This window comes from Canis lupus, chromosome 7, assembly GCF_003254725.2.
Source record: "Canis lupus dingo isolate Sandy chromosome 7, ASM325472v2, whole genome shotgun sequence".
Taxonomy (NCBI): Eukaryota; Metazoa; Chordata; class Mammalia; order Carnivora; family Canidae; genus Canis; species Canis lupus.
The window spans coordinates 55,590,676-55,609,424 of NC_064249.1; the positions used below are offsets into that span (position 1 = coordinate 55,590,676).

General features: G+C 36.5%; 1 protein-coding gene across 16 annotated transcripts in view; it reads left to right on the top strand.

Moving 5' to 3' along the window:
• NOL4 (nucleolar protein 4) overlaps nt 1–18,749 on the top strand; it is a 522,070-nt gene that overhangs the window by 406,781 nt on the left and 96,540 nt on the right. For 12 of the 16 annotated variants that reach the window (XM_035719007.2, XM_049112792.1, XM_035719006.2 and 9 more), the window contains 2 exons: nt 6,732–6,911; nt 7,638–7,829. In XM_035719007.2, the coding sequence (XP_035574900.1) occupies nt 6,732–6,911; nt 7,638–7,829 (372 nt within the window). The remainder of the gene's footprint in view (nt 1–6,731; nt 6,912–7,637; nt 7,830–18,749) is intronic. The other 4 variants (XM_035719010.2, XM_025429190.3, XM_025429189.3 and 1 more) reach the window with 1 other exon arrangement.

Genomic DNA, 18,749 nt, shown 5'->3' on the forward strand with positions numbered 1-18,749 from the left:
ACAAGAGGCCTTGCTTTTGTCCTGTCTCCACTTTTGATATGCTTTTCTCACTAAGCTTGGTCATTTCTAGCTTTTGATTTAAAGTGAGACACATGACTCTTTTACATGACACTTAGAGGCCATTATAAGATTATTAATTGGCCTAATTTCAGTATTGTTGTTATCTTAGGTAATAAGAAGGCCTGAAGAGAGAGAGAGGTGGGGGCACTGCTGGTCAATGAAGCAGTCAGAATACATACACTTTCTCAATTAAATTCACTATCTCTGATGGGCATGGTTTGTGATTACCCCAAACAATTACAATAATAACATCAGTGATCACTGATCATAACTTGCCATAACAATTATAATGAAGAAGAAAAACACTGAAATAGTATGAGTGTTACAAAGTGTGACACAGAGACACAAAGTGAGCTTAATGCTATTGGAAAACTGGTGCTGATCAACTTGCTTGCCACAGGGTTTTCACAAACTTTTACTTTATAAAGAAGCAAAAACCAAGACCCCACAATATCTGTAAAATGCCATAAAACAAGGTACGCCCGTACACTTCTAAATCTCTTCTAATGTATCACTTGTTTTTCCTGTGTCACTTTTTGCAGAACCAGCCAGTCGTCCTGTACAAGGTCTCATATTTTGGAAGTCTCTTTGCTTTTTCTAGTGTTATTCAACTTGTTCTATCTGCCTTATTTCTTATAGATAGAAGTTAGTTCTGGGCTAGTGGTTCCAAACTTGAAAGTGCATTAGGATACCCTAGGGGGGCATGTGAAAACATAGATTGCTGGGTCTAGCCCCAAAGTATCTCATTTAGGTCGTCTTGGATGGGGGCCAATAATTTGTATTTCTAATAAGTTCCCAGGAGATGCAGTTACTGCTGACATAGTAGGCATTGTCTGAAAACCACTGCTTCTAGACTGCTCATATTTTTAATGATTCTAAGATTGCCTAATATATTCAGTAATGAATAACTAATATATATATTTTTAGAATTTATTTATTTATTTTTTAAAGATTTATTTATTTATTTATGATAGACACAGAGAGAGAGAGAGAGAGAGAGAGAGAGAGAGAGGCAGAGACACAGGCAGAGGGAGAAGCAGGCTCCATGCTGGGAGCCCGATGCGGTACTCAATCCCAGGACTCCAGGATCGCGCCCTGGGCCAAAGGCAGGCGCCGAACCGCTGAGCCACCCAGGGATCCCCTATATGTTTAAAAGCTGACTGAATTCAGTAAAGTTATAGAATAACAAATCAATATACAGAAATCTGTTGTGCTTTAACTATACTTGAATTTAAAAAAATCTTGTGTTTCTATACACTAATAACAACTATCAGAGAAATTAAGACAACTATCTCATTAACAATTACATAAAAAAAGAGTAAAATACCTAGGAATTAACATAATCGAGGAGGAAGCGAAAGATCTATGCACTGAAAAGTATGACATTGATAAAAGAAATTAAACCAACACGAACAAATAGAAAGATATTCCCTGCTGATTGATTGGGAGAAATAATATCATTAAAGTGTCCTTAATACCCAATATAACCTACAGATTCAATGCAATATTATCAAATAAATAAAATTTATTTAGACACATGAAAATTCAATGGCATTTTTCACAGAAGTAGGACAAATAATCCTAAAATTTGTATGGAGCCACAAAAGACCCCAAATAGCCAAAGCAGTCTTGACAAAGAGAAACAAAGCTGTATGCATCATGCTCCCTGATTTCAATATGTATTAAAAACCTATAGTAATTAAAGTTATATAGTATTGTCATAAAAACCAATACATAGGATCAGTGGAACAGAATAGGAAGACCAGAAATAAATCCATGCATATATGGTCAATTAATTCATGATAAAGCCAAGAACAGACAATAGGGATAGACAGTGTCTTCAATTAACAATGTTGGAGTACGTGGGTGGCTCAGTGGTTGAGTATCTGCCTTTGACTCAGGTTGTGATCCCAGGGTCCTGGGATCAAGTTCCACATCAGGCTCCCCTCAGGGAGTCTGCTTCTCCCTCTGCCTATGTCTCTTCTTCTCTGTGTCTCTCATGAGTAAATAAATAAAAATCTTAAAAAAAAAAACAATTTTGGAAAAATTGGACAGCTGCTTGCAAAAGAATGAAACTAAACCATTATCTTACACCATACACCTAAAAAAACTTAAAATGGATTGAAGACTTGAACATAAGACCTGAAACCATGAAACTCTGAAAGAATATACAGGTGGTAATTTTGATGTCTGTGTTGGTGATGATTTTTGGATTTGACACCAAACGTAAAAGTAAACAAATGGGACTACATCAAACTAAAAAGCTTTTGCACAGTGAATGAAACCAACAACAGGAGAACATACTTGCAAATGTTATATCCAATAAGAGACCAAGATCTAAAATATATAAGAACTCCTACACCTCAACACTAAAATACCAACCCATTCAATTACCCCCATACCAAGTGCAGGGGATCTGAATAGATATTTTTCTAAAGAAGATGTACATATGGCCATTAAGCCCTTGGAAAGATGTTCAGTATCGCTTTATCAGGGAAATGCAAATTAAAACTACAACAGGGTATATGTTAGTTTACAGTCTCACCAATAGTGCACAAGTGTTCTCTTTTCTCCATACTTGTGCACTGTTGGTGAGACTGTACATTGGTCTATCCACTATGGAAAACAATATGAATGTTCTTCAAAAAATTAAAAATAGAAGTTTTGTATGGGGGCACTTGGGTGACTCAACTGGTTAAGCGTTGACTCTTGGTTTTGGCTCAGGTCATGATCCGTGGGTCCTGAAATCAAGCCCCACATCTGGCTCAAAATAGAATCTATTTGGGACTTATTCTCCTCTTTCTCTCCCTCCTCCTCTATCTTTCCTCCTCATGCATTCTTTCTCTCTCTCCCTCTCTCCTTCTCTAAAATATAAAATTCTTAAAAAATAAAATGAAATGAAATAAGTTTCATATGATCCTCCAATTCTACTTATGGGTGTTTGTCTGAAGAAGATGAAAACACTAACTGGAAAGGTTATCCACTCCCATGTTCATTGTATTATTATTTATAATACCCAAGACTGGAAGCAACCTGTGTCCTTGATGGATCAAGAAAACATAGTGAATGTATACAGCAGAATATTATTCAGCTACAAGGAGGTCTTCCCATTTGTGACATGAACCTTGAGGTCATTCTGCTAAGTGAAAAGAGAGAAAGGCAAATATCGAATGATCTCACACATGGAATCTTGAAAAACAAAACAAAAAGTCAAGCTCAGATATAGAAAATAAGTTGATATATTGCCAGAGTTGGAGGAGGATGGTCAGTGGACGGGGAATAGGTGAAGGGAGTCAAAAGGGACAAATTTTGAGTTATAAAGTAAGTCATAGAGATGTAATGTACAGCATGATGACTCTAGTTAATAATATACTGCATATTAGAAAGTTAGTAAATCTTAGAAGTTCTCATCACAAACAATTTTGAAATTATATATGGTGGCAGTGAAATATATCAAATATCAAATCATTATTATATACCTGAAACTAATATAATGTTGCTTGTCAATTATAGCTCAATTAAAAAGGAAGTAACTGACAAGGTAAATTTTTAATTAACAGTTTATTTTATTTTTTTAAATCCTAACAACTTTTTTTTTTTTAAGATTTTACTTATTTATTCATGAGAGACACACACACACAGAGAGGCAGAGACACAGGCAGAGGGAGAAGCAGGCTCCATGCAGGGAGCCCGATGTGGGACATGATTCTGGGTCTCCAGGATCAGGCACTGGGCTGAAGGTGGCACTAAACCACTGAGCCACCCGGGCTGCGCCTAGCAGTTTAAAAGTTAATTCGAATTCTGTACAGCTCTAATTGTTCACTTTTTCAGAAACATTTCTTATCTTATTCCCACTATGTGCCTGACATTGTGCAAAGTTATAAGGATGGAAAAGGCATGGTCCCTGAGTGACCCCAACCTCAAGTAACTCTTGGGCTGTGTGGAAGATGGACATATGAGCTAACTTGTATAATACTTCGTGATCAGTGCTGTGACAGAGCTGTGTTCAAACTAATATGAAAACATGAATGTCTTCCACTAAATTCATGAGATTCTTCCCTTATTTAGGGCATGATAAAGAAATAAAAGGTTTGTCTTTATTTCCCTTGGCTGCGTGAATCACAAATGGCCCCTATGGCCTCAGCTCTTCTATCAAGCATGGCGGTGTTGCTGTCCGAGCCATTCTATGCTCTGACCACAGAATAAGCAAACAGATTGGGCCTCCTTTTTCTAGGAGTGGACAGCAGTGGGGTGGCTTTCTAGGTCCAGAGCTACCAGTTCTATAAGGGTGGTAAAAATGTGAGAAAATCAAAGTGTAATTGTATTTTTCAAGAGGTCTTTGCTAAGGAGAACTACAGGTTATCTCAAGAGGGGAAAAATGAAATACATAATTTAGGCAAAAATATACCATTGGTCCTGTGAACACCTGTGTTATGAGGATAAGCAAGGTTTCATCCAAAAGGCCTAAGTGGTGATTCCTTAACATTTTTGTTTCTTTTATTTTGTGATTTGATTTGTGCGCACCTGGATGGCTCAGTTGGTTAAGTGTCTGCCTTTGGCTCAAGTCATGATCTTGGGGTCTTGGGATAGAGCCCCACATTGGGTTTCCTGTTTGGTGGGGAGCCTGCTTCTCCCTCTCCCTCTGATGTTCCCTCTACTTATGTTCTCACTTTCTGTCAAATAAATAAATAAAATTTTTTTTTTAAAAAAAAGATTTGATTTGGAATTTTTTAAAAGATTTATTTATTTATTTATGAGAGACACAGAGACATAGGCAGAGGGAGAAGCAGGCTCCCCACTGGGAGCCCGATGCAGGACTTGATTCTGGTATCACACCCTGAGCTGCAGGCAGATGCTCAACCATAGAGCCACCCAGGTGTCCCTGATTTGGAATTTTTAAAATTACACTTGGAATATGAAAATGATTGCTCCTGAAATAAAGGCTTCTTAGGGTATGGTCATCCAAAGTTCTTAAAAATTAAGGTAGGGTTATGGTGTAAAGACTACCATATTTTATGTGGGTCGCTAAAAGGCTATAGTAATTTTTATGGCTTGTTTCTGTTTTATCATCCCAATACTCATATTCCCCATTTTTTTGAAAAAGGACTTTATTTTTTAAAGTAGTTTTAAGGTCACAGCAAGATTGAGAGGAAGATGCAGAGATTTCCACATACCTCCTGCCCATATGCATGTATAACCTCCCTCATTATCAATGTCCACTTAGCAGAGTGGTACTTTTGTTATAATTGATGAACTTACATTGATAAATTATAAATACCCAAAGTCCATGGTTTATATTAGGAGTCATGGTATTGTCTGTTCTATGGGTTCATAGAAATATATAGTGACATGTATCCACCATTATAGTATCATATAGAATATTCCCAGGGCCCTAGAAAACCTCTGTGCTTTGCCATTTCATCCCCCACCCCACTCCCCAAACCCCTGGCAACCAATGATCTTTCTCAACTGTTCATAGTTCTGCTTTTTCCATTATGTCTTATAGCTCAAATCATACAATATGTAACCTTTTCAGATTGGCTTCTTTCACTAACAGGTATTTGGTGTTCCACTATAGTGCCACTCTAGACTCAACTGCAAAGGACTAAAACTCAGATTTAAGCAAAGAAAGACTAAGGGGGGAGGGGTGTGGGAGGTGGGTTAATTTCAGGCACAGTTGAATCTAGAATCTCAGATGACATTATTAGCACTCTATTCTGCTTAGCCTTGCTGTATTCAACTTAATTTCAGTTACCCAGAGGTAAAGTTGGGGCACACCTGGGTTAGAGAAGGTTGCCGCCCTGGGATTGGCACTCTCACCTGGTGGAACAGAAGCTGTTCCTGAAAGGAAAAGATGCCACATGGACAAAAAAGTAGGAGCTACCACAGCAGGACCCATGGTTGGTCTTGAACCCTATTGAAGTTTGCGAGAACTGCGCTGATCGGCATTTATCTTCCGTTAAGCTTTAGGAAGCATTAAGCTTAACATGATTCTGAGGAAACCTAGTTCTTTTTTTCTGCCAAAATTCAGGGCCATGATAAGACTCACAATTTAAAAACTGATTTTCAAGACGTTGTCTTATAATTAGCACCCCTTAGTATCAATATTTTGTGTAGTCCTTGTGGGGCACATCTATTAAATATATCCACCCCTTAGGTTCCTTATCTGTTAAAAACATTACTAATATGGTTAGACTGACTAAGCCCTGAGGTCATTTCTAAGGATGTGTGTGATTCAATGATTCTTTTGCAAAGGTGATTAAAGGTTAATCTGTCTTCCCTCCTTCCCTTCTTCCCTCCCTCCCTCCCCTTCCTTCCTTCCTTCCTTCCTCCCTTCCTTCCTTCCTTCCTTCCTTCCTTCCTTCCTTCCTTCCTTCCTTCCTGAGTATATTAAGTGGGAACTATCTTTGCGCTCGAAAAGCTAAATTCGATAGAACTTTCTGTAGTGTTAGAAATGTTCATGCAGCTATGGAATACTGGTAATGCGACCAGCATGACTGGGGAGGTAGATTTTTCTTCTCCTCTCCCTTCATTCCGATTCAAATGAAAATAGCTACAACTCTGGGATTCACTTCTTTGAGCAAGATCTTTGAGATCTTTGAGAAATTAAAAGCTGCGTTTGTCTGCCGTGCGATGGATTTACAAGCAGCAATCTGCGCCTCTCTTTGCAGTCTCCGGCACATAGCTACTCAAGCTACGAGTCTGGCAAAAATGAGAGCGTAGACCGAGGTGCCGAGGACCTGTCCCTGAACAGGGGAGATGAGGACGAAGATGAGCACGACGAGCACGACGACTCGGAGAAAGTGAACGAGACCGATGGCGTTGAGGCCGAGCGGCTGAAGGCCTTTAATGTGAGTCCGGCCACCCTCCCCGCGTGGCTTCCTTTACCGCTTCACTTTGGTGTTGTTGCTTGTTGGTAAATGTGGCTATTCTAGAGACATGTCTGTTTAATTTACAGAAGGATTTAAAAAGTACATGAAACACTCTTTGCCAACCAGACACCAGAATTGCTGTGTTTTGTTTAGAATTTTAAAGCCAAATGTGAGCTGAAAACTGGATTTGTGTTGTGTGAGTATGCATGTTTACCTAGTGGATGAGGGGCCTCGGCTTCTTCCTCGGAAGAGTATGCCTGTCACCAGTTATTTCTCCCGCCTTCCCGGCTTATCTAATTATGCATGACAAGAGAGTCCATTGTTTTCAGAGATGATTGCACTGTGCAGTGTCACAGTGGAGCAGTCGCATTTATCCTTAATGGAGAATTTTATGGGGTGCTTAATTGTCACAGTGTACTGTTATTTCCTGATTTTTTTTCCCTACACAATAGTCTATACTTTTCTGTCTGTGTGTCTGTCTGTCTGCCTCTCTCTCTCTTTTTTTCTCTCTATTTTTTTTTTAATCCAACCATTTCGAAAGCCTTTAAAAGGGTGTTTGCGTAAAATCTCTGGCTTTCCATGGCAAAGTTCTCCAGTGCATAAAGCAGAAAAGAGTATTTTCCTATCGGTAATCAAGACAGGAAGCTAGGAACAGCAGAGAGCAGTCCTCCAAACCCTTCTCCTCTGTCTCCCTCTTGCCAACAGATGTTTGTCAGGCTGTTTGTAGATGAAAACTTGGACCGAATGGTCCCAATCTCTAAGCAGCCCAAAGAAAAGATCCAGGCTATCATTGACTCATGCAGGCGACAATTCCCTGAGTATCAAGAGCGTGCCAGAAAACGTATACGTACTTACCTCAAGTCCTGCAGGCGGATGAAAAGAAGTGGTTTTGAGATGGTGAGTTTTGAATTAAAACACAGCCCTAGATTCCATCAAAATCCCACATGTAAACCATGACACTATTTTTTTTTTCATCTTAGTGTCTTTTTTTATTTTTTCCATAATGTCAGGTCCAAGGGGTTTTTGTTTGCCTGTTTGTTTTTCCCCCCTTCTCCTTTTCATCTTCCTGAAGTATTTACCCCCTTTGTCACTCAATAAGGAATACCTGATGAGACCAGTGCTCACAGGCACATGTGGTACCATGTCATGGAAAATGACGGTGATATGAGTAAAAACCAATGAGAACCAGCATCTCATTTTTGTTTGTCTTCTGTCACTGCTAAAGCAGATTAAACTTAACCAAGTCTCCAACTGAAGCACAAGTCGTTGCTTTAGATGGCCCATGAGAATTGCTTTCTCTGGAACCAAAGAAAATGGATGAATCCACCTAAGTAATACTGTTTTCATACCAGTGGTTAACAGGTAGCATGCCTTGAAAGTAAAGATCAGGGAAATGAAAATCCTCATGTGAAAAATAAGGTTTTGTTGTACATGGTGTATTTGTGTGCTTGTGGATGGTACATGAGCTTTCATATTCATCTGGGCTTTACAGATGGATGAGATTTTGTTGACATCAGATTGTTTACAGATAGAAATCAGTTATCAATGGTTTCTGAACTTTGTTCTATTTCAGCTGGCTCTAATTGTTATTCCTAGAAATAGTGTATACATTTACAATGTGCTTTTTAAATTTTTGTTTTTTAATGCATGTGAGCAGCAATGTATCAGAAATTTTCTGAAGCCATTTCCCCCCTTTTCTTGGCTCCATCAAAGCTAGGAACTGTTAGTGTTTGTGATCAGTGTCTGTAATGCATTAGTTGTGAAGGGGTGGTGCTGGTGAAGCTAGGAGAGGTTTCAGAGATGTCATTTGGAGAAATAGCTTTTTAGATCTAAATGCAATGACAAAAGCAGTAAATCCACTATCTACTATCAGTCCTTCCCCGCTGGCTTGTAAAAATACCTTCAGTATTTATTTATTTATTTATTTATTTATTTATTTATAGAATTGACAGGGGTAGGGGAATGGACAGAGAGGGAGGGAGAGAGAGAATCTTAAGCAGGCTTCACACCCAGCATGGAGCTTGCCACAGGGCTCAATCTTATGACCCTGAGATCATGACCTGAATTGAAATCAAGAATCTAATGCTTAACTGATGGAGCCACCCAGGTGCCCTCCTTGTATATCCTATAAAACAGAATCTTTATAGACTCTCTGACTTTAAGAGAGGCAATCTGCCTAGTTGGGACCAAGCTCAATGTTCAGTCCTCAGAGAGCCTGGTTTGGAGTTCTCGATCCACCACCCTGGAGCTGTGTGACTGGCACATTGCTTCAGATACCTACACTCAGATGCCTCTAGTAGAGGTGGTAACTCCTAATTTATAAAGTTATGAGTATTATATAAGTTGTCACTTGTAAAGTTCTGCAAGCCATTTCTGACACATGGTAGTCACTCAATAAATCTTAAATCTGAAAATATTTTAAATATTATTTAATCTATCATCTGATGAAAGCTTCCCAAACCGTTTGTATTAAACAATCACAGAATACTCCATTTAAGTATTTGTTTACTTCTCAGAATAACTATATTGAAGCCAGAGTTTGTAGTGCATAAGTCATTTTAAAATAAAAATGGTATTGCTATGCCTGATCAAACTGAATTATGGCAGGAGTGGTGGCACAGAATAAAAGAGAAGGAGAGTTTGCTTGAGGAAATTAAAGCTATTTATCCCTTTACTCAGTTATTGAAAAATTATTATTGCCTACTCAATAGGAAAAAGATGACAGACAGCGTAGCTAAGCAGGTGTAAAAGTCTAGAGTCCTGGCATTGACTTTTAGTTCAGAACCATTTAGCAGCTGATATAAAATTGCAATTGAACCTAAATATGTCTCATTCAGAATAGAATGTACAATATATACTTTCCTTTTTCAGTAACAATAAAGATGATATCATCTATCAAGGTTTTTATTACCAGCATCTGGCATTACTATTTCTTTTCCTAATCTTGTAATATTATTTAGAGATTCTTTGGTAAAAATTATCTTATTTTCCATTAATTATTTTTATGAGAAAAAAGCCATTGTCTTGTAAGATTCCTATATCCTTTAAAGGCATATTTGAGACTCACAGGTTTTCCTGTTGATTGTATTTATTTACTTCAACATGGACATCTATTTGTTGTAAACCCTGTGCTATGCATAGAGAAGGACAAAAGTTGAGATTCAAAGTCATATAGTTTTGCAAACTAATCTTAAAGAAATATACTATAAAGAAATGCTATTTTATTTTTATTCATTCATTTATTCAATAATGTACATACATTATATAAAGTTATAAGCAGAAATATTAGAGATTTCTGACCAGTTAATTAGGAAAAATTAACATGTTCCCTGATCATTATGATTCATTGAGGTGACAAGTTGTGGGAAGTAAAGTAAGTACTTAAGTAAAAATACAAGGCCAAATATAATTAAATGTTAAATGAGCAACATGAATGAAAATTTATATTGCAGGTTAGTTTTTTTATATATATTTATTCAGTAATGTACTACTGGAAATAGCAAATCTACCATCCAGCTGACCCTTGGAATCTTTTCTTTTTTTTTAATATATCACTTCATTGTTACGGGACATGGGAAAGGATTAGGTGCCATTTTGAATACTTATCTAGAAGAGATAGGAAAAATGTATGACTAGGGCAGTAGTAATTGCAGCTAAATATAGTATGTGAATATTTTTGCCCTCACTTTTTAAATTTGATATAAAGTAATATCCATAGTTTTTTAAAAATCGGAACAGCATTAAATATAAAATCTTGTTTTCTGTTGTGTTTTATGTAGGTAGACATGAAAAAAAAGTCTTGTTTTCAGCAGGTTTTTACATACAAATTATTCTGTAAGACTTCACAGGTCAACAAGACAACATAAGAATTTTTAAAAATATAATTGTAAAATGAAATTGTTAAGTGTAGGATTGTTTGGTAGGATATTCCATCTTATAAAATGAAAGTGGCATTCAACAAGCTTATCTCTTCCAGTCATTTGGGCTTTCTAAGCCAGAAGACTCCTTCAGTAGAGTAAAACACAAAATATTGAATTATATGTTTTGTGTTGACTTCGAGAAATTCAGAGATAATCCCATAGAAGTGGTTTATCACAACATATAGTAGTTAAGAATGTTGGCATTCATTTTTGTTAATTTCCCACTGTCATTAATACAAAATATATTCATGGTTAATAATAATTATCTCTTAAGAATTTACATGCCAACATAAATACTTTTAACTGACTTCACTGAATTCACATAAATATTAGAGTAGGTATTTATACATTTTTTTCACTAGAATTAACAAGACCCCACAGATGTTGATTGCTTAAGCAGCCAAAATTTCATGCCATCACTGTGAATGGTCTCTGTAAAGGATGAAGTACAATAACTATATTACTATTGTTATATAACTATCACTATATTACTTTATATTATGATTCTTTTCTACACCTTTTCACCAAGTCACTGTTACCAATCCTTTCAAATCATAAAATCCTCAGTGTTGAATATCAAAGGTCACCTTTTATGAAAAATAAATCTCATAAGTTTGATCCAGAGTATTGTTTTAGTTTTCATTAGATTTTTAGAACCCAATGAATGGGCTAAACAGCCATAAAATTAATCCTTTAACAAACATATCCAATTGCTACTGATTCAGTTGTGCACTTTTGACTCTCAAATTACTTTAGTTTTCTGAAGAATATCTGTTGATTATTCTAGAATAAAAATGTTTGTCCAAGATGCCCTGATCTTAAATTCAAGAGCAGGTATAACAGATAAGATCATAAAAGCCAAACTTTATGAACAAGATGGGATTGGCCCATACCTGAGTAGTCTGTGTTATAACGATGTTTTCTCTTTTTGAGTTTGAGCGTATATTGTTAGAGACTGTTTCACCATGCTGCATATGTTTACATGTATTTTTTATAAAACTGAAAAGATATTTAGGGGAGCTATTGTAAGACACTTGTGGTCTATCATTCCTACTGTATCTCAAATTGCGCCACTATACTAAGATAGATCAGATACCCTAATATTTGAGTTCAATAAATTCAGCATCTTGAAAACTTACCTATTTACTTATTTTTAAAATATCATGTGATTCACTATGTTTGGAGAAATAGGTCTATGACATACTCGTAGTATTTTTACTAAGTGTTTTTTCCAGTAGGCTACTAAAATGTCCATAAATTACCTTATTTCAGAAACTTCCTTCCAAATGTAATACAAGAAAAAAAAAAGTGCCTCTCCTATGTAGATAGAATGCTTTATATTTTCTTTTGCCTAGGACCATGCAACTAAATATGTTCCCTTGTGTGCCTCACTGCCAGCAAGTTGAGAGCCAAAGTTTATCTGAAGTACTAGTTATCCTTTCATTTAATTGATGAAAGGTATATATTTCTTTAATGGCTCTGATATTTATTTTAGGGGGAAATGTGATATATTAATTTAAAAAATATTTAAATCTAATTATAGAAACACCATGTTTTAATACCATAATGAAAATTCTTTATTATACTATTTCTTTTTTTATTTTATTTTTTATACTATTTCTTTTTAATCGCACCCTCCTCAGCTATTTTGATATCTAGTCTCCTGAGCTTATGACTCTTTCATCAGAAAAGAAGTAATGTTTAAGCAATAGTACATTTTTTAAGGGAATTTCCCTAATTACATCATTTGCCTTTAGTTGTCTAATGCAGATGAAAGTAGAAAGATTGGAATTTGATTTCAATTTAAAACTTCCCTGGTAGGAGCATTGCAAAAGCTGCAGTGACATTGGCTGTTCATTCTTTAGCAAATGGAGATATAAAGAATGAATTCAAGTGCTTCTTTAGACTGAAACTTTGATTAGAGATATACCCATCCATTTGTTCATACAAGGTCATGATTAAAAACTCTGTAATAACCTGTGCAGTCATTTTTCACGTTATTATTCCCATAACTGTGTAGGTTTCTGTCTTTGTGACCAATTAACTTAATTGATACTAATTAGCAAACACATTTTGTTTGAATTCCCCACCTGCTACTTGTACCAACTTTTGGTCTCTATTTTATAAATGTCATCTCCATCCCCCAGGATACTTTCATGCCATCTTCTGAGGTCTTTATTCATAGTATTTCTTTTTAATTACATCCTCTAATACTCTCCTTAATAATTTTACTATCTGACCTTTTGAATTCGCAATTCTTTTTTCTTTCTCAGTTTCAAGATCTACATCTCTATTTTACTTTGGCCATTGTTAACATGGATGTATCTAGCCTTGGTTATCACTCAAAGAATCTACATAAGCAATATTAAAAACTTTCATAATCATCTGAAATTTTTTAAGTATCTGCCACTGTCTTTACAGAGGAAATGTCCTCATTGTATTTGCCCCTGGATGACCCCAAAGCCTCTGTTCCCCCATCATTCAGTTTCTGTCACAATGTTGTTTCGTCAACCATCCCAATGCTTCTATTTCCAATTTTCCTTTACCATAGAGAGAGAAAAATTTCTTCTCTTCTGACTTAAAAAAAGTCCTCAAACTCAAAGAAAGTATTTCATCTCATGTCTCTTCTACAATCTGAGACCATTCTTCTTTGCCATTCAATAATCCTGAAAGATTATTTTATACTCACAGATCATGCATATTACCATCAACTCTCCTGATGATCCCTCACATTCAGACTCTGGTTCTCACTACCCTATTGAATTGGTTCTTTAAAAGATCACATAGTCATGTGATCTTTGCACCAGATCCAAACATTGCATTCTCAGTGAAATCACCTCCATTTTCTTGAGGCTCTTGTTGCTCTCCCTTCTTATTTACCTTTCCTTGCTTTTGAGCCACTTATGAAAATCCTGGGCTTGGCCATGTACTGTGTCTTTCTTAATCTACAGCTACTGAGGGCTGTTGTGTGTAAGCAGCTCTTCCCATAGAGTCCCAGTCATCTGCAGAGCTTTTGTATTTCATTTCCAAATGTCAGCCAGATGCTGGACAAATGTGTTGTTCTATCCGCAGAACTCTTTGTATTTTCCACCATTCATACTCTCCACTGGTCTTTCACCTCATCTACCAAATCACCAGTAAATTCCTCTTGACTGGGCTCTTTCTGGTAATAGTGCCACTAATGTCATTTACAGCAGTGCTCATAAACCTGGAATGAGACTGGATTCTTTCTTATATTTATGGCTTACATCCTACCATTCACTGGATTCCGTTTATTCTTTCTTTGCTATGATTCTTGAATCAGTCTAATAATTTTGACCTTTGGGCAGCCCAGGTGGCTCAGCATTTTAGCGCCACCTTCAGCCCAGGGTGTGATCCCTGAGACCAGGGATCGAGTCCCACATCAGGCTCCCAGCATGGAGCCTGCTTCTCCCTCTGCCTGTGTCTGTGCCTTTCTCTCTCTGTGTCTCTCATGAATAAATAAATAAAATCTTAAAAAAATAATTTTGACTTTTATCATTAACCACTTTACTTCTAGTCCTTCATACTTCATACCTATACTCCTACAGAATCCTAACTAGCCTATTTTCATTTTATACTCCCCCCACCCTCTATTCCCAGGCAGGGACAGAACTAGGATTTGTGCCTGAAAGTTATAAAGTTGGAGCCTTTCATTAAAAGAAAAGTAATACACCATTATTAGCAAAAATTTAAGTAGAAGGATGAATATTTATTTCTAATTAGAAAAGATTTCTACCCCCAAAATCTTCAAAAACAGAAGTCTTGAAGATTCAAACCCTTCTCTCTGACATCTCTTTAGACAATTTTCAGACACACTTACATTTAAATATTTTCCAATTTTCACATGGCTTTCCCCTCCCTATCCACATACTTACAATACCCAGAAACTCTGTGAGTCCCATCCAGTTGAAAGGCCCTTGTGTCTAAATTTCATTGGCTATATGAGAAATCTGTCTTTGCTCCCGGAGTAGTCTTCCTTGATTCTGACTTTGATGTCAAACTTTTGCCACATCAGAAAAAGTTCTGAGTTTCTTATAATAATCAAGTATGGCCTTTTGAAACTTAGAGGCCTAGGTTCAATTCCTGTACAACTCTGTGTGATGTTTCTGAATCTCCAATTTTCTAAAGGAGAGGACTGTTGGGGTATTATATGTGATAATGTATATGAAATATTTAGCATATGATCTGGCCTCTTTCTATCCTTTTTTTCCTAATATGTTCAATTCTTTCGTTTCTCAACTTAAACTCTCACACAGGATTTCTGGTACTTTTCTCCTCGTGTGCTCTTGTGGTCCACTGATTGTTCCTGACTCAGGGATAATGAGTACTGTTCTCCCATTATTTACTAAATATATTAAGGTTGAAGAGTAATTAGAGTGTAAAGAATATAGCCAACATAGTTGTAAGACTGACTTATCACTGGATCTTTTAGTTTTAGCAAAATGTTGACCTAAGCCTCGTGGAGTACCCCTCATACACCGCACCCACCTTCCCTCTACAAATACACAAATACTGAGTAGAATATAATAACTTTTTAAATACCTAGCTGAGAGCAAAAGAAAGAGAAGGAAATTTTCAGGCTATGAACTTGATAGGAAACTCATAACCAGAGTTATAAACCCGTAATTTGATAGGGTAACAGATTAGCAAGGTAGAAAACCTGAATGTAGGCCAAAGCAGGTCAGGTTACAGTCCGAATGCCCACTTAAGTTCAAGTGATGAGGATTTCATAACTGGAGAGGAACAGGAACTGCCAACTATATAAATAGCTGGGACTTGGAAAGGGTTACTCTCTTATGACAGGGGAATTGGAAACATCCAGTTATAACTTCAAGAAATAAAATGACAGGCATTATAAGCATTAAAATTAAAACCTTCCTAGATGGGTTAAATAGGAGGTAGGATTCAGCCAAAGAGAAAATCAATAATCTGGGATATAGACTATAGAAATTACTTCTAGAAAGAAAAAGGGAAATAAGAAAAAAGAACTTAAGATTGAAAACAGAATGATATAGATAGATCTAAAAGGTATTTCCTAAGAGAAATTAGAATAAGAACAATATTCAAACAGATGAGGAGAGTTTTTTAGAATTGAGTAGACCATTGAATCCTAAGAACAGAAAAATAGATGAGCATAGAGTAGTATAAATAAAAATAAATCTATACCTGTGTACATCCTAGTACAACTGCAGCAGACCCAAGAAATTCTTAAATGTCACAATGAACAAACAAGAGATGATCTAAAACAGAAAAACAGAAGGACCACACCTCTTGTCCTCAAAATAGATGCCAGAAGACTGTCTACAAGGGACTAAGGAAGAAAAAAGTCTTGATTTTTTTTTCTTTCTTTTTTTTTTTGGCGAAATTGCTTTTAATTCACAAGTCAATGCCCAGCTAACCTCTGCTTCCAGAGTATGAAACAAAGAACTAGCTCAGACAATTTCCAAGGTTACCACTCACAGGCTGTATGGAAGAGCTGAAATGTCCTCCATGCAGAGGGAGGCTGAGCCCTGGGCAACAATGAAAAATTAGCAGCATTGGTGAGAAAATTTGAAGAAAAACACCTTGGATCTTGGTTCTTGGACCTGCTTTCTTTGCCAGTTGCTACTCATGGACTTGTATTCCTGAGCTTCAGTTTCCTCATGGAAGAATGGAAACAAATAGCTTTTATATCACACATGAAAACCAATGTCACTTGAAATAACAAATGTAAAAACTCCTACCCAATATAGTACCTAATATCTGAGGAACTTGATAAATTACAATATAATTTGAAACCGTGTTCCCTGGCTCCCTTTACTGGAAAACCCTCACTGCTCAACCTCATCAACTAGTTGGAGGACTAAATCAAATATGTCTTTATCTACTTAGTCCTCACCTCTCACTAAAAGCAGCCCTAAATCTCTCTCTCTTCTGTGTGCAAATTGTACTTTGTGGTACATTTTTTGTAGTTTTATCCTGTCTTATATTGCTGTTATTTATATATTGGCCTTAGCTGCCTTATAAGAAGTTCTGTTCCTTGAGTACTATGCTGCTTACCTTGTTCATGTCTGTATCACTTATAGTGTTTCACACACAGTGCAATTAATTGCTCATGAAAGCTGCTCAGTACGTGTTCAATTCAACTGAATTGATATTGTCGAATGAAAGATGAATGAGTGAATGGACATTTACTAATGTGTTACTTTGTGGTAGAAATTACCTGGGAGATAAGCAAGTTTTTATTGTGTGCTGTGTTTCACAGAATTCTGCACTTGGCATTTCAATTTTTAAAGTGACTGCTAACTGGAAATCTAATAGTAAAAAAAAAAAAAAAAACTCTCTGAAGAAAAAGTTACATTATTTAACTTTAACTCTTATTAACTCTTGAAATACTATTTTAGAAATGTTTTGTAATGTTAACTGAATAGAATTTGTATATGGTGTCAGGTTTCACAAATGAACTATTAGGGGCAGAGAGGCCATGATCAACAATAATCATAAGCACATCTAGTCACTTATTTTCAGAATTTAAAGATGTTTCCTAGTGGAGATTTAAGTAGGTAATCACTTCGTTAAAAATGATAATATATTATTTCAGTTGATAATTTAGTTTTTCTTATCTTGATCAAAGGGATTTTCAGATAGGATTAGCCAAACTGGGCTTCTGAGTATTAAAAATAAGACATTAAACCCTCATGTATTTGTGAAAGATCATTATTAAAGGCCAATAATGCTCTAAAATTACGGTCAAAGTGCATATCATTAACTCATAATTATTATCAAAGCTTGGATGAAGATTAATTAGCATTTTTGTTGAAAACACATTTTCAATCTCCTTTTAAAGAGGTCAGGAGAATTTTCTCAAGAAACCGGGAAGTCCAGGGATTCACACATAGCTGGATCCATGGGGTCAGACGTTAGGGCTTCACGCTCTCCTATTTCTTAACTATGCTTCCCTTGTGCATTAGCTTATATCTGAGACAAGTCCTTGCTACCTGTTATAAAATGATGCCATCAGTAGCTCTAAACTTCTCTCCCTAAAATTTACAATCCAAAAGACCCCTGGGTGACTCAGCAGTTTAGCACCTGCCTTCGGCCCAGGGCATGATCCTGGAGTCCAGGATCGAGTCCCACATCAGGCTCCCTGCCTGGAGCCTGCTTCTCCTCTGCCTATGTCTCTGCCTCTCTCTCTCCCTGTCTCTCATGAATAAATAAATAAAAATCTTTTTAAAAAATTTACAATTCAAGAACAATCTTCCAACTCTACATCCCCTTTTCCATGAAAAGACTTTGGTCCTATTTGGTTCATATGCCCATCCCTTGGATCAGCCACTGAAGTGAGCTCTCATGATGGTCCACACTAAGTCATGGCCAGGATCAGGTCACTGAGGCTCTTTGATCATTATTTCTACCAAAACCATATAGGATGGGGGAAGAACAATTGAACTGTAATTTTTAGTCCACAGCCACAAGCCTTATCTGAAACCTTGGATCCTATGTGGTCCAAAATTCAGAACTTTTCAGATTTGAGGAATATAACACTTGCAACAGGGTCTGAGAAAACATCTAATATACAAATGTATTAGTATTCCTGCCATTAAAATATGAATATTCACAGAAAGTAGGAAAAAGAAAGATTGTAAGTATTCTCATCAGTTCTTTCGGCCAAATTTCCCCAAAGTTTCTGAAAAACTTTCCATTTATACACTATTAGCATTACAGAATTGCTGATAAATGGTTGCAAGTCTGTAATTAACATTATTGCATGTGTATTACACACCTCATGCTGCACATGTATTAGCTTGTAAGCTATGATGGCAGAGACAGTATTGATACTGTTTATGTATTTGAACTTGGCACAGATTCTGACTTATAGAATGTGCTCATGAAATAC